At 44.2% G+C, this 13326-nt stretch overlaps 1 protein-coding gene across 1 annotated transcript in view; it reads left to right on the forward strand.

The window, feature by feature from the left end:
- LOC109483571 overlaps nucleotides 1-13326 on the forward strand; it is a 74683-nt gene that overhangs the window by 30154 nt on the left and 31203 nt on the right. Inside the window, exons 18-42 of the mRNA XM_019786607.1 lie at nucleotides 125-237; nucleotides 722-941; nucleotides 1254-1396; nucleotides 1752-1822; nucleotides 2269-2423; nucleotides 2907-3073; nucleotides 3594-3765; nucleotides 4074-4205; nucleotides 4714-4896; nucleotides 5236-5392; nucleotides 5656-5822; nucleotides 6309-6453; nucleotides 6746-6955; nucleotides 7251-7351; nucleotides 7512-7644; nucleotides 7857-7978; nucleotides 8140-8299; nucleotides 8695-8765; nucleotides 9177-9334; nucleotides 9776-9986; nucleotides 10514-10738; nucleotides 11204-11350; nucleotides 11667-11814; nucleotides 12195-12370; nucleotides 12738-12861. Of these exons, the coding sequence (XP_019642166.1) occupies nucleotides 125-237; nucleotides 722-941; nucleotides 1254-1396; nucleotides 1752-1822; nucleotides 2269-2423; nucleotides 2907-3073; nucleotides 3594-3765; nucleotides 4074-4205; nucleotides 4714-4896; nucleotides 5236-5392; nucleotides 5656-5822; nucleotides 6309-6453; nucleotides 6746-6955; nucleotides 7251-7351; nucleotides 7512-7644; nucleotides 7857-7978; nucleotides 8140-8299; nucleotides 8695-8765; nucleotides 9177-9334; nucleotides 9776-9986; nucleotides 10514-10738; nucleotides 11204-11350; nucleotides 11667-11814; nucleotides 12195-12370; nucleotides 12738-12861 (3811 nt within the window). The remainder of the gene's footprint in view (nucleotides 1-124; nucleotides 238-721; nucleotides 942-1253; nucleotides 1397-1751; nucleotides 1823-2268; nucleotides 2424-2906; nucleotides 3074-3593; nucleotides 3766-4073; nucleotides 4206-4713; nucleotides 4897-5235; nucleotides 5393-5655; nucleotides 5823-6308; nucleotides 6454-6745; nucleotides 6956-7250; nucleotides 7352-7511; nucleotides 7645-7856; nucleotides 7979-8139; nucleotides 8300-8694; nucleotides 8766-9176; nucleotides 9335-9775; nucleotides 9987-10513; nucleotides 10739-11203; nucleotides 11351-11666; nucleotides 11815-12194; nucleotides 12371-12737; nucleotides 12862-13326) is intronic.

Genomic DNA, 13326 nt, shown 5'->3' on the forward strand with positions numbered 1-13326 from the left:
TCTGCACAGTTATAGCTCTTAAGAAATCTAAGCTTTTGACAGCCATGTATATAGTATTCATACATCTAGATCTTTATAATGTATCATACAAATGTTGAGTCTTTCCTATCACTTCTCTCGACAGGAGTTCAACTTCGATGAGGTTTTCAAACTGGTTAAACTGTTTGACGGCGTGATCAACAAGGTCGTTGGAAATGTGAAGAACAACATCATTCGTTTCAAGAAACTTCTGGGAAGGTAAGTATACGTAGTGTACATGGCAAGTGACGCCACAACAATATGTATGCATGAAATGGAAGTGGCAACAAGCAGTTATAGAAGTTCATGTTAGCAAATAGTCTTATATCATGATCACCACATTTTTCTTGTCAATGTCTGTATGCAATTAGCCCTCGGGCATGAATTTGCAATAAACAACTTATATGTGACCTTTGTCAAGAGATAAATTTGTAGATTTTCCGGGTAACTGAAGAAACTGTAACTATAGCACTCTATGAAGAGCTACTAAGAAGATGTCTGTGATCTAAATTCTTTTTGCGTCCCGGTCGGGCAGAAAAAGCCAGTAGCCACAGGGTGCCCCGTGGGGCCGCGTAGGGGTCACGCCTAAAAGTGCAAAAAAATCAACCCGGGAACTACGCGGCAGGGTCCCCTCTTCCAATTGAGACATAAGCATAAGACGATTTATGTGATTAGACGATACTTATCGCTAATCTGTTAACAGTACGACGGGCTCCATAGACGGCATCTTCAAGGACATCGTGGACGCGGCGGAGAACCTTCCCAACCAGGTGCGTGAGTTCAAAGCCAAGGCCAAAGAGTTCATCAAGAAGGTCGGGGAGTACATCAACCTGCCGCCAGCCGTGGAGAACGTCAAACAAGTGGTCCACCGGGTCAGCACGCTCATCAGTGACGTCAAGGCTGACGTCATGGAGTTCTACAATGTGAGTATAACAAAGCATGTTCCTAGCCTACTTTGAATACGTCTACATACAACATCAGAGAGTAACATGGCCAAACCTGGAAGGTGGTACAAGAAGACCTTCCAGGATAAGTGGATAACCGCGTGTATTCCAAAGAAACTAGAGTGTATTCTTTGATCCTGAACTAAGGATCTCGACAGACATGTTACTAGACCAACTAGCCCGAGATGTCGGGACGCAGGTACAGAAGATTAGACAAGAACGTGACACTTAAACTTAGTCTGGACTAGTCACCCGACGATAATGGCGATTCAATCTTTCTCCTGCTTACAGTCCATCTCCGATGCCGTTACCATCACCCTGCCGTGGGCTGCCGAACAGATCGAGAGCGGGGTGAAGATGGTGGTCTCCTCCGTCGGGAAACTCATCAAGTCACCAAAGACGGCTATTGAAGATATCTTCAAAGGGATCACGATGTACGTAGCACTGATTTGCATTTACCGTTGGTAAAAAATACGGCTCTTGGTGGCAAATGTGCAGATGTTGGCACATTGGCGCACCAAATCCGTAGTGTTTTTTTTGGCACACATTTTGACAGATAAGCTGAAGAAGCTCGATGGGCGTCACTCCACCGTAAAGTGCCTTTCCCAAGGGCACAACGTCGGGGCGCGGTGAGTGTCGAACCCGGGACCTATTGGTTCCGAGTCCAACGCTCTAACCGTTGCGCCACCGACGCCACCACCGTTGGTATAACCGAGGAATATCGGTTAGTTTCTAAGGGTGAAATATGCTCCGTGTTTATATTTTTCCGATTTCATCTCTTTATTTCAGGATCAAGTCTGCTGTGACCGGAGTCCTCAAGGCAAAGGAGCGTATCGAAAAGGCTCTCTTGTTCAAGGAAGGTATGTCTGGATTGTTAGCAATTACACTGCCGCAGGGTTTAGTCTTCTTCGTCTGTATTTTCTCGACGGCACGGGAACAAAATAGGTCTTGTTCGGATGGTCAATATTCTGTCTGGCCCTCAAATCTTTTTTCTGATATTCAGAATAAAACTCTCAGAATCATGATACCTTTTAGATTTTTGTACCCCAAGGGGTCATCTCAATACGTTGGTGAAGGTTAGACATCCAGGTAATGAGATACAAAAGGAATTGTTACTCAGGCAATTGGATAAATTTTGAAAACTGTCAGACATTCAAGTAGCATTCCTTACTTTTCGTCACAACTGGTAGTGGATGCCAGGATGCTGCTTGAAACGTCTGACAGTTTTTTAAACTTTATCCGGTTGCTTGAGTAACAATTCCTTGTGATCATCTTAATAACTAATATGCTTCATTTTGTATGACAGACAAGACGCTCCACTGGATGAACCTAAAGGACGAACTCTCACAGATATCCGATGACATCTCTACTGCGCTGAGCTCCATGCGGGACATGAACAACTGGGTGGTGCAGCAAGCGGAGTCCAACGACTTCAACAAACGTTTCTTTGGAGTCGACATCGTGAGTCATGATTGTAACTACAAGTCAGTAGGAAGCCTTTGTGAGGCACAGCATGGATGATGTAGCTTTGCATCTATCAGGCTTCGGGAAGCAGCTGGGAAGAGTATAAATTGGCCACAAAGACAGATGGTTACCACGGGAATTGGTCCGCCTTAAAAATACAGTTCGGGATCGGTAAACAGTACTCTTAACGCGGAAATGTCACACTTACATAGAGTTTAAAAAAGAGGTATTGACGCTTAGTCTATTAATGGTCATTCATTTTATCCAAGGTTACACGTGATATCGTTTTTGTTGAAACTGTGTTTTTGGCGACGTCTCAGGGGCTCGTTCACTATGCACTCAGGGGAGGATAGGGTACCAAGGCTTCCTCAAAATTAATAACTCATGGCAGTGCCATGCAAACAATAACCCTAACAGCAACCACCGTCGCCATGGCAATGTATGTTTCCATTGCCAGTCTTGTTTTGTTTTCCTTTCCAGAAAGCACTGAAAGAACAGATAAAGACAGAGTTCAGTGACTTGTTGGACGGACTCCTCGGTCCCCTGAACAAAGTGCGCCAGGTTCCCAACATGTTCCTGAATGCGTACAAGGAGACAGCTGAGATCATCAAGTCCATCAAGGAAGGCTACACGGCAATCAAAAACGGGTACGTTACCACTGCTGTACTTTACCAGTTCTTGAGTAAAGAAACCTAAAGGTAGTTCCACGGCATCCGGTATGGTTAGGCAGCAGGTAATCATCAGGTCCATCAAAGAAGGCAATCAAAAACAGGTACGTTACCACTGGTGGGCAAGCTCTGTAGTAAAAGGGGTAAAGGTAATTCGAGGGGTGTATAGGGGGCATCATTGTCGGACATAGACCAGTGACCTAAAAGGTGGTTGGAAAAAGCACTACACGAGTAGTGCCATCCTTGCAGAGGACCGCAGGAGGTAGATATCTTTAGTTAAACGCTATGCTGCCCCTACGGCTATCGAATAGCTTTGGGACCGATGGAAGGAAGGGTAGATGGGTGGATGGATGGATGGATGGATGGAATTCCAGAGCATCTGAGCTTGTAGCCTTTTTCTAAAGTAGCCTTTTGGTACTAAACTTGTAACGGTTATACAAGTAGGGGGTTAGGCAGCAGGGAGAAGGTAAATAATTTTTTTTGCTTTTCCCTATTTCAGTTACGACGAGGCAAAGTCTCTGATTGAGCAAATCTTCGGCGCCAAGGCTGACCAAGATTTCCCCAGAAAGTACCTGGAGTCGGGCTCTTGCGGGGACGGCTTCTACCCTAGCACTGGCTCAGGGCGTTACGAACATCAAGGGGTGCTTCTAGAGGCAGCCGTCGGGCGCGAAGTAAGCAATGCTCTTTATGCCTTATGTCTACCGTATCATGTAGCAGTGTCTAGTACCTACCTACTTCACTCTCCAAGCAGAGGTTGTGGGGGAATGATCGTTAGCTCTTTATATATGGCGCGTTTTTTTTTTGTCGCTACCCCCCACCTGGGTCGCGCATGGACCCTCTCTTGCCAATTGGATACTGCCTGGCTAATTTGATACTCTAGGACCCTAGAAACTTTGCGTTCCATGATAATACCTGCAACTGGTACTGACCATAGTCTCAAGCTAATTCACATAGTTTTACCACATTCTTTCTTTTACAGATTGGCGCTCCCTTTTCGGGAATTATAAAAAGGTCCGGCGACAACCAGGTGACAATCACGACGGATTCGATGGAGAAACTAGAAGTCATCATCAACAACGTGGATCTCATACCTGAGAAGGAGCTGAAACGAGTAAGGCGATCTTCCAGTTGTGTTGATCATTAGCAATTAAAAGCATAAACCTACTTAGACTATGTACTGCCAAAAAGTATTTAATCAAGCAACTGGATATGACTTCGGAACGGTCAGATGTTTCATCTAGTATCTACTAGCTTTCGTCAGTGACTGAGAGGCCAGAGGAGAAATGCAGGTTTATAAGCACAACCTATTGATTGAATTTCTCCTATGGGCTCTCAGTCTCTGACCGTTCCCAAATCATATCCAGTTGATTGAGTAACTGCTTTTTGGCGTATCTTATTACCTGAATGTCTAACCTTCATCAACCTACTTAGACGTATCTACCAGCCAACTTTACGGGCCCCAGTCATCTCCACTGAAGTCAAGCTGCGTAGACTATGCCTAAAAAAGTTGAAAAACGATCGCGTCTTGATGACGCCGATCCAGATTTGAAGGCTGTCCAGCCTTGGTCTTTACCCATGTAATATACTATGTAAAAAAATTATTGTGTCCATAACCACAGGTCTTCAAGGGAACCCTGATTGGCACAGTGTCGTCCTCCGCCTGCCAGCCTAACCACATCCACCTGGCGATCAGGAACACGGAGTCCGGAGGTCTGGTGGACCCCACACGCTTCATGGAGAAGAGAGACATGGTGGTCCCGAGCTGGGAACAGGAATGTGGGGACTGGAACCTGGTATTCAAGGTACAGTCAACCCTTCAATTTTGATAACATCATATCCGCACAGTTTTTGATTTGTAGTCAGAAAGCAGGTTACCTATTGTGCCGCTGGAGCGTTTGTGGCTGCTGCTTGCAAAGATAGTAACGCAGGAAGTAGAATACGATTGGGGTGTTATCAATAGTATTCAGTACAAAAACATTGGCAAGAAAAACATTGGCAAGATTTGTTGCTTCCGTCGGAACCACAGTTCTTTGTTACATTTGTGATATGACGAGTTTAAAATCAAGATTTATTCTTTGTAAATACGTAAGATACCCCGATACTGATTGCGAATGTCTCTCTGTCTTCGTGATATGTTAAAGAACGAAGTCGTTTCCAGAGGGAAGTTTGGAAAATCAAAAGAAGAGGACAAATCACCAGCAAGAGTGGAACCGGACATTTCTGATCTCGCCACGGAGTTCTCCGACGTCAACGAAAGAAAGAAAAGGGACGTTGGAGAATGGTTTGGCCAAGCAAAGGGTAAGGAAAGCATGAGAAGGAAAGAACGTCAACAAGATTTTCCAAAATTTCTAACAGTGATATCCTATGTATTCTAAAGCCTTATGGGGTGCTCTCTCTCTCTCTCTCTCTCTCTCTCTCTCTAATATACATATATATATACATGTATAAAAGGGCATGTAACTTCAACTTTGTGATGCAAGCTATGCATCCCAGCTTCTGATATATATACACATGTATTTAAGAGAAAACCTACATTGGTTTGTTCATTTTTCCTATCCTAGATTTTGTCAGCAGTCTGGACCTTCCCGACTTGAAGGAGACTGTCTCGCTGCTCGACTTTGACTTTGACTTCCGGAATCTGAAACTCTCCAAAGTGTTCGAGTTCATGACGTCTTCTGGACTGACGGATACCAAGGCCAGGCTTGAACAGACAGTGGAGGGGCTTCTGGTTAGTAGAACCAGTACTTAACGTCCTTGGTAGAAGCAATTACGAGGATGTAGAATTACATACTTCATTTATGTACACACAACCCTTTCTGATGACCGAGTGGTTGCCATATGTTCATATAGAGTAGACCTTTTGAATCAACAAAAAGTTTTGCTACCATTTCTCTTAATCCTAGTGAAACAAGATGCTATCCAAGAGATGTCTGTAAATTGTTGTAAAGATATTAAGTACACGATGCATCTGTGTTGTTATGTTCGAGCTTTTCCAGATCACTAGAGAGTTTTAAACAAATCCTGCAGTTAGATGTGCAATGTTTGGATGTAACAGGTCGTTCGGTGTGACATAGCTAGCTTCCGCCGCGCCGCGTGCCTGCGAAGCTGATGTGTCACGCCGAAGGACGGTTATACCGGCTATACAGTACATGTACAGATACAGATAATCTGCTAAGGTAGCAAGACTGGCTTACGTTTTTTTCGTTAACTTTAGGACACTCTTAACCAAGAGAAGACGTCCTGCCAAGTACCAGATACACTCGATACCTCCGCACTGAGGAGAATTCTGCGCGACGGAGGGAACCCCGCCACCGGTTCCAGAACCACGCTGCTCAAGAACTACAGGACACCTGAAAACCGTGTGTACTTTTACCGGTCATATCGTCCTTATACCGCCCCATAGTATTGTGTCTATGGTGTGGTGGCACGAATGTTCGTCAAGAGCTTCCGCCGATGATGATGACAAAGTAATATGTTGCAATGGTAGATATACTGAAAATGTTTCACAGAGTGTTGCCAGATTGAAGTATTGATTTGTTTGTTTGTTTGTTTGCTTTCAAAGATTTTCTTCATTTATTCTTCTTAAGAGAACATATCTCTCGGAACATGCACTGTTTCTTCGTTAAAGATTTTCTTTTTCTTTTACATCAGGATGTCCCAACTTAAGAGAGTATCTACCCAAGAACATGCACTGTTTCTTCGAGGACAACTGTCTAGGCGTGACCTGCTGTGTGGAGCTGAACCTTGCCTTCACCAGACAGACCGTCAGTGCCTTCGCCATGATGGACCCATGTAGCAAGCAGTTGACGCTAGGATTGGGGTCATGGAAGAAGACTTTCGACATCAGCGGCCCCAGATTCGGTACACTTTTAATCTGTCAACTCGAATTGAGGTGTTCAAAAACTCGTATTTTCCCAGAACTATTCGCCACCAAGCACAGTTGGGGCATCATCACTGAAAAGTGAAAAGCTTTAAACAACTCCTGTAATTAGACGTGCAACGATTGGACGTAACAGGTCGTCCGGTGTAATATAGCTAGCTGCCGCCGCGCCGCGTGCCTGCGAATCTGGTGCGCGCCGAAGGGCGGTTATACCGGCTATTTATATGCTCATTGTTGCTGTACGCTTTCTATTAAGCTGCATTTCTTTTAAAACAGCGGCTGAGGATATTGGACCAATAGAAGGAAACCTGCAGATTCTCGACCTCGCGCAAGTGGTCTTCAAGTACAAAATGGTCGCGATTCCAGATGGAGTGGAGGTAAGAAAATCAACAAAACATTTTGAATGCTGATATAGTAGGCTATGGTTCATTTGTCTGTAGTCACTCACTCACGATCACGCACTCTCTCATTCACTGGCTCGTTCACTCATTCATTTACTCATTCATTCATTCAAAAAGTAACCAAACTATCTTTCAGCTTACCTTCCAAGTAACGCTGTGCTCCGTACGTGACGACCTGTGCCTTCCCTACCAGAGCATCTTTAGTAGGACCAGACTTCAGCTGGGCACCTGCCAAACAACAGCGCTGGCACCGTCTGGGAGAAAGAGAAGTGGGCATCTTTGTTTTCATTAACTACAACGTAATTCAAATGCTCTGCAATAACAGTTAGGAGATGCAAAACTACATTAAATTAATAAATATGCAAGAAATACAAAGCTGGCAAATCGGGGACACATGAAATATTCCATCTTGTTATTTCAGGTAGGACTTGGGTAAAGTGACCTATATCTTATAAATTGTTTTTTTTTTCTGTTACGCCAGGCATTGCGGATTTGGAGAAGTTCTCACTAGGCGACATTGAGAAGCTGATTGATGAAGTCAGTATGACTGCAGATGAGGTCACGAAGGTCATCAAGGAACTGCGAACACTTTATCGTGATATGGTATGTAGCTACTCTCCAAGCAGATGTTTGGGGGTGTTTTGGGGGGCCTTCCTTTTTGCAATCAGTCTGGTATCTTTCTTTTTACGCCAACCTAACAGCATATTGGAAGAACGCGCTACGCCAATCAGTCAATCAATTTCTGTATTATTTGTTCCTCTAAGGCTATAGACGCCATTGACAAAACTCTTCACAAAGTCTTCAAGGACCAGTTCACAGCTCTGGACAAGTTTCTGACGTTCAAAATTCCATTCGGGCCAATGGACGTGAGCTTCTTCGAGTACCAAGTCTATTTCATGCTTGGACCGATTCCCATGGTTTTCCGTAAGTATTGTTTCTTACTGGAACTTGCTGCCACCAAAACATCCTCACTAGGTACCTTTATCAGTCAGCTTTAACTGCCACACCAATCTCGTGTTTTACGCCGAAAGGCGGTTATATCAGCTATATAGATGCAGATACCATTTATGTTTACAATACTACTGTAATAGTAACTTTATATGTAGTATATTATGTAATGTAAACAAGGCTAGAGACAAAAGAAAATACTAATATCCTTCTGGCTAGTACTACTATATAGTGTCACTTTACTAATCAGAAAACCCTAGAGTGGTAATTCCTAGGCATTTCCGGCCTTATATTTAGAACGACTGACTTAACGTTGTGAATTTTGGAGCCAAACATGTCATAACTAACTATAAACACGGTCTGGATTACAGGTTTCGGAGCTGGAGGGAGCTTTGGCCTGATATTCTCCACAGACGTGAAACTGCTTTCAATGAAAGCCGCTGTGAGTTTATCTTTGCAATCATTTGACGCCGATTTCAGTATCGTTTACCTAAAATAATGTGCATGAACAGCTATAGCTAGCTTACTTTGTGTGTCTATGTAATATGCACAACGGTTATGAGAATTTGTCAAATGTGCTTTTCGCTGGCCTGCAACAAATGTTTTTCTTATGCGTACTGATGCAACTTAAGCGCTGTGAAGATCAAACAAGTAGTAGACTATACGGCTAGGGACTGTGCTACTTGGAGATATCGTACAGAGAGGGGCAAGGGGCCAGCTTCTGGTCTTGGCACTTAGACATCTAGGCATGCAGCAGCTACTGACACATACAAGTAAGCTGTATTCCTTTCGGAGCAACTTTTGAACTATTAACCAATTGAAAATTCCTCTATTAATATCATATCCCTTTCAGGTAAGAGTGACGCCCACTGTGGGCGCCCAGGTCTGGGGTAGTCTTGGCATTTGGCTCGGTCTTTTCGAGGGGAGGCTCCTAATGAGAGGCTACATCATGACCACGTCTTTTCCCTGCACGGCGGAACTACAGTTCACCAAGTTTCCCTTGGATGTGGGGTGAGAGAGTGGCTTCTTTTGTTTGTATGTTTACAGGTGTCACTAGATCTAAGTCTGCGCTACTATAATTAGATTGAAATAAAGAAAATCATCTCCCTGTCTTAGTCTGAGGAAAATCTATCTACAAGTGAGGCAAGAAGCAAAACATGGCGTCAGAAGTGGGATCCAATACTTGACCTGCCTTATCTACATAGATATGTCTGATTATATGTTTGGCATCAGCACAACGTTAACATGTCAACATTTCGAGCAAAAGAAATCAAACTTACCCAAATTTTGTACAACTTGGTCTCCAGTCTTTGGACTGAGCAATGCACCTCTTCTGTGATGTCAACATACCCTTCCAGCACTGACAAGCCAAAAGCCGTAGTCACTGTGATATAGACAGAGAAGTACATATAAAATCATCAGTAATCTAATTTTATCAATGCTATTTTCCAGGATCCGAATGGACATGAACTTGGTTCCCCTGAGGCTGGAGCTCCGTGGTATCCTGGAGCTGACCATACCCCTGATCTTCAAAACCATAAGAAAAACCCTGATCAACAAACTGATCTGGCAGTACTCCACTCCGACAATCCACGCCACGATATTCGCCATCAACTCAGACGAACCGGATAAATCGCCTCCTGACTTCAAGGTTTATTCAGATGTACGTGCTTTATCAAAAATGATTACTTAGCAAATAGGTACTTATAATTAGTAACAGATATCATTAGTACAATGTACCTTTGACTGAAAGTTAGGTTTGGCATCGTAAGTACATTTGTAGTCTAGCTTTGTGGTCTAGCAACATAACTGTCATGGTATTTGGTAGGTGATAAGGTATTGGTAAGTATTGATAAGATTTTGGTTTCCCCTTTCCTCCGTCGACGTGCTATGTGCATTTTTCGATGATAAAGGTTAGACATCCAAGTAAACTATATCTAAAGACCGTTCAAGCTCCGTCACTCTTCTTCAGTGTCTAAAATGAAATATGTGCATTTGTGCAGCCAGACGAGCTGCCCAGACTACCAACTCAGGCAACTGCATCGTGAGGCAGCAATAGGGCCGGATAGTAGAAGCTAAATGAAACCTCTGACTCCTAAGGAAATTTATCTACTACTGGATTGCTTATATTATGTTAGGTGATGCTCGACCTGAATGTCTAACCATTGTCGACATACTATATTTATACAGCCGTTTGAAGAAGGCGTGGAGGAACGAGCTGCCCAGACGACCACCAACTGCATCGTGAAGCAGCAGTACGGGCGGGACTACACGGAGCCGGCCTTCCTGCTGGAGCTGGCCGTGGATGACGACAGGAGCGAGGTGGATCTCACCTACTCCGTCGGCGTCACCAGGGGAGGCAGCGACCAGGTGCTGAATCAGCCGCTGGGAGGTTTCACAACCATAGTGGCACAGGTATTCTTGTTTTTTCTTTATATAATATGCTATTGTAAGCAATGGATTCTGGATACTGGTTATTTCTTAAGGCTTGCGCTTCTCGTCTAATACCGGAAATGTTCACTCACCACTTTTCAACCAGTCCGTCAGCCTTTTTAAGGTATTGAAACATGTTGAGAGGGTCAATTTTCCTGACAAAGGCCGAAGCGGCTGTGAAAAAAATTTGGCCAGTCTACATTTCCTATGTCTGAAAACTTACATTTTGATATGAATGATAAGCTAGCAACACAAATAGGCTTCCTGAAGACCTTGTGGATGCTGGCATTGTACAATGCCAATTGTGTGTTGCAGTATTGCACAAACAACTTCCCGCTTTATTGTCTGTGTGCAAAGTAAGTAACGGTCAAATTTCTTAATCCGAAGGTTCTCCGGGGAGGAGTGCCTCTGTACTTCACCGTGACGGCCACCAACTCGGCCCAGCAGACCTCCCTGGTCACGTGTGAGCTGCCGACCTATGACGTCACGCTGCCAGGGGGCAGGGTCACTCCCGACTTCCTCTCCACCAGCCATCCCGGCATCCTTCGCGCGTCAGCTGTCGCCTTGGACGACGCAGCTCTAGTAAACCAAAAGGCAAGAACCAAACTTATACTCTGTTTACAATGAGCCCTGCAAGATAGTCATTATACCGATACTGGTACCCTCGGAAATACTTAAGGTTAACAATGCATGTGTGGTGCGTGACGTCAGGGGTGCGTGACGTCAGGGGTCAAAGTTGCCCAGAAGTCGATATCGTCTGCCGTCCTACTTCAGATATGGTTAATGGGCTCTTACTTCACACTCCTTCTATATTTGAAGAGGTCAAGAAATGTAAGCCATGATTTCTAAGAAGTTGAATACAGATGTGCTTTCGTTTTGGTTGTTCAATGCCTGTTTTCGTTTTGCGTAGGAAGCGGTGGGGTTTGGACGGAAGGTGTACGGTGACCAGGTCGTCTCCTGGAGGGACATCGAAATCAGCAAAATCCAAGTGGACATCAGCATCGGACATGATCCACACGACACCCGCAATCTGGAGTACTTTGCAGCGCCGCGTCTGGGTGAGCCATTGTATGCATGTCTTGACTGTGGTGAACATCTTCATAATCACAGTCCTTCGTTTTGGTTCAAGGACTGCACACTATGATTTCAACAAACACAAACAAGCTTGAGCAGCCATCAAATTCATAGAGATACATAATAGTTGCGCCAAGTCTGTCCGCTACAATTTCGGGTACGTATTGGCTAAACTGCACCAGGGATCTGCTGACTGGTATTATCAGTGCTCCATCCATAATTGTTGAATTGAGCCTGATAAAGATTTATTGCCCAGTTATCATAGTGTTCAGAAAGGTTTAGCATCAATCTTACTAAGAGATATTGGATCCTCATCACCACCAACCCTCCTGCTAAGTAAATGGTCTATCCTGTTTATTTCCAGGGCGAGTCCTGTCCAAGCCTCACCACATCGCTCACTACCCGTACGCGCAGAAGTGTGCCCGGGACTGCTTGGCTCTGCCCGCCACAAAATGCCTCAGCTTCAACTATGACTACAGCGACGACGGGCGATGCGAACTTCTGGAGGAGATAGAGGGACATGGCGTCGTCATGTACACGGTAAAGGCGGCTAACGTTGTATCTTGTATCATAGGAACTAAACGAAAGGGGCTTTACCAAGAAGCTGGTGTCTTACGCTGAAGAGCGGTAGTTGGCCGTCATCATGTTGGCTGGCTAACAAGATAACTCTCAAGATATTGGAGCTTACTGGTATTGATCTAATAACGAAATATGAAGACTATTGCCTCGTGGTTTTTGCAATATATCCTTCATATTCATTATGATTTCTAAGTTCAAAGGCGTTCTAGTTATGGATCAAGTCGATAGACTCTAGCATACAATAACTAGTATGTTTTCTGTGTCATTTCTTAAAAAATATAACGTCCTACCTAAGACAATGACAGAATATATGTTCTCTTGTTCAAAGGACGGTATATTCCACAACTTCGAACGCCTGGGTATCGGCCATGCCGTGAAGGTGGTTCACGAGGACTTGAGTCTGGTGCACGATCACCTGTACTACTACAACCTGTTCCTCAACAACACCGTGGGTAAGTCATATAAATCAAGCCATGGGGCTATTAAGCCTTGAATTGTACAGATAAGGCCTTAAGGTTATCAGGATGATCACGTTTATTGTGAACACGTCGTTTAGTTAATATGGATGTTGTCTGGTCCTTAGTGGTTTACATATCTCTACAATCTCTAATTGCACAGAGATGTCTCTTGATGTGGGAGTACAAGAGTACGTTTGCAATTAACTTAGTATGAGGTATGCTTGAGGTGTGGATCTCCTATCCCTATCCTATCCGTGAGGACGTCCATAGTCAAAGCTATGTGCTCATTTTCACCTGCCTTGGGTGAGAAAATATGTGTAAAATTGCCGTCCCAATGGCACAACACTAGGGTCCATTAGGGATTCAAACCCCAAGCCTTCAGATTCTGAATCAACAGCCCTAAACAGACGCTTAAGACTGTTGAGTTTGATGAATGTTGTCTAGTCCTTCACGTTGCTA

The sequence above is a fragment of the Branchiostoma belcheri genome, unplaced genomic scaffold (genome assembly GCF_001625305.1).
Source record: "Branchiostoma belcheri isolate BF01 breed outbred unplaced genomic scaffold, Haploidv18h27 scaffold65, whole genome shotgun sequence".
Taxonomy (NCBI): Eukaryota; Metazoa; Chordata; class Leptocardii; order Amphioxiformes; family Branchiostomatidae; genus Branchiostoma; species Branchiostoma belcheri.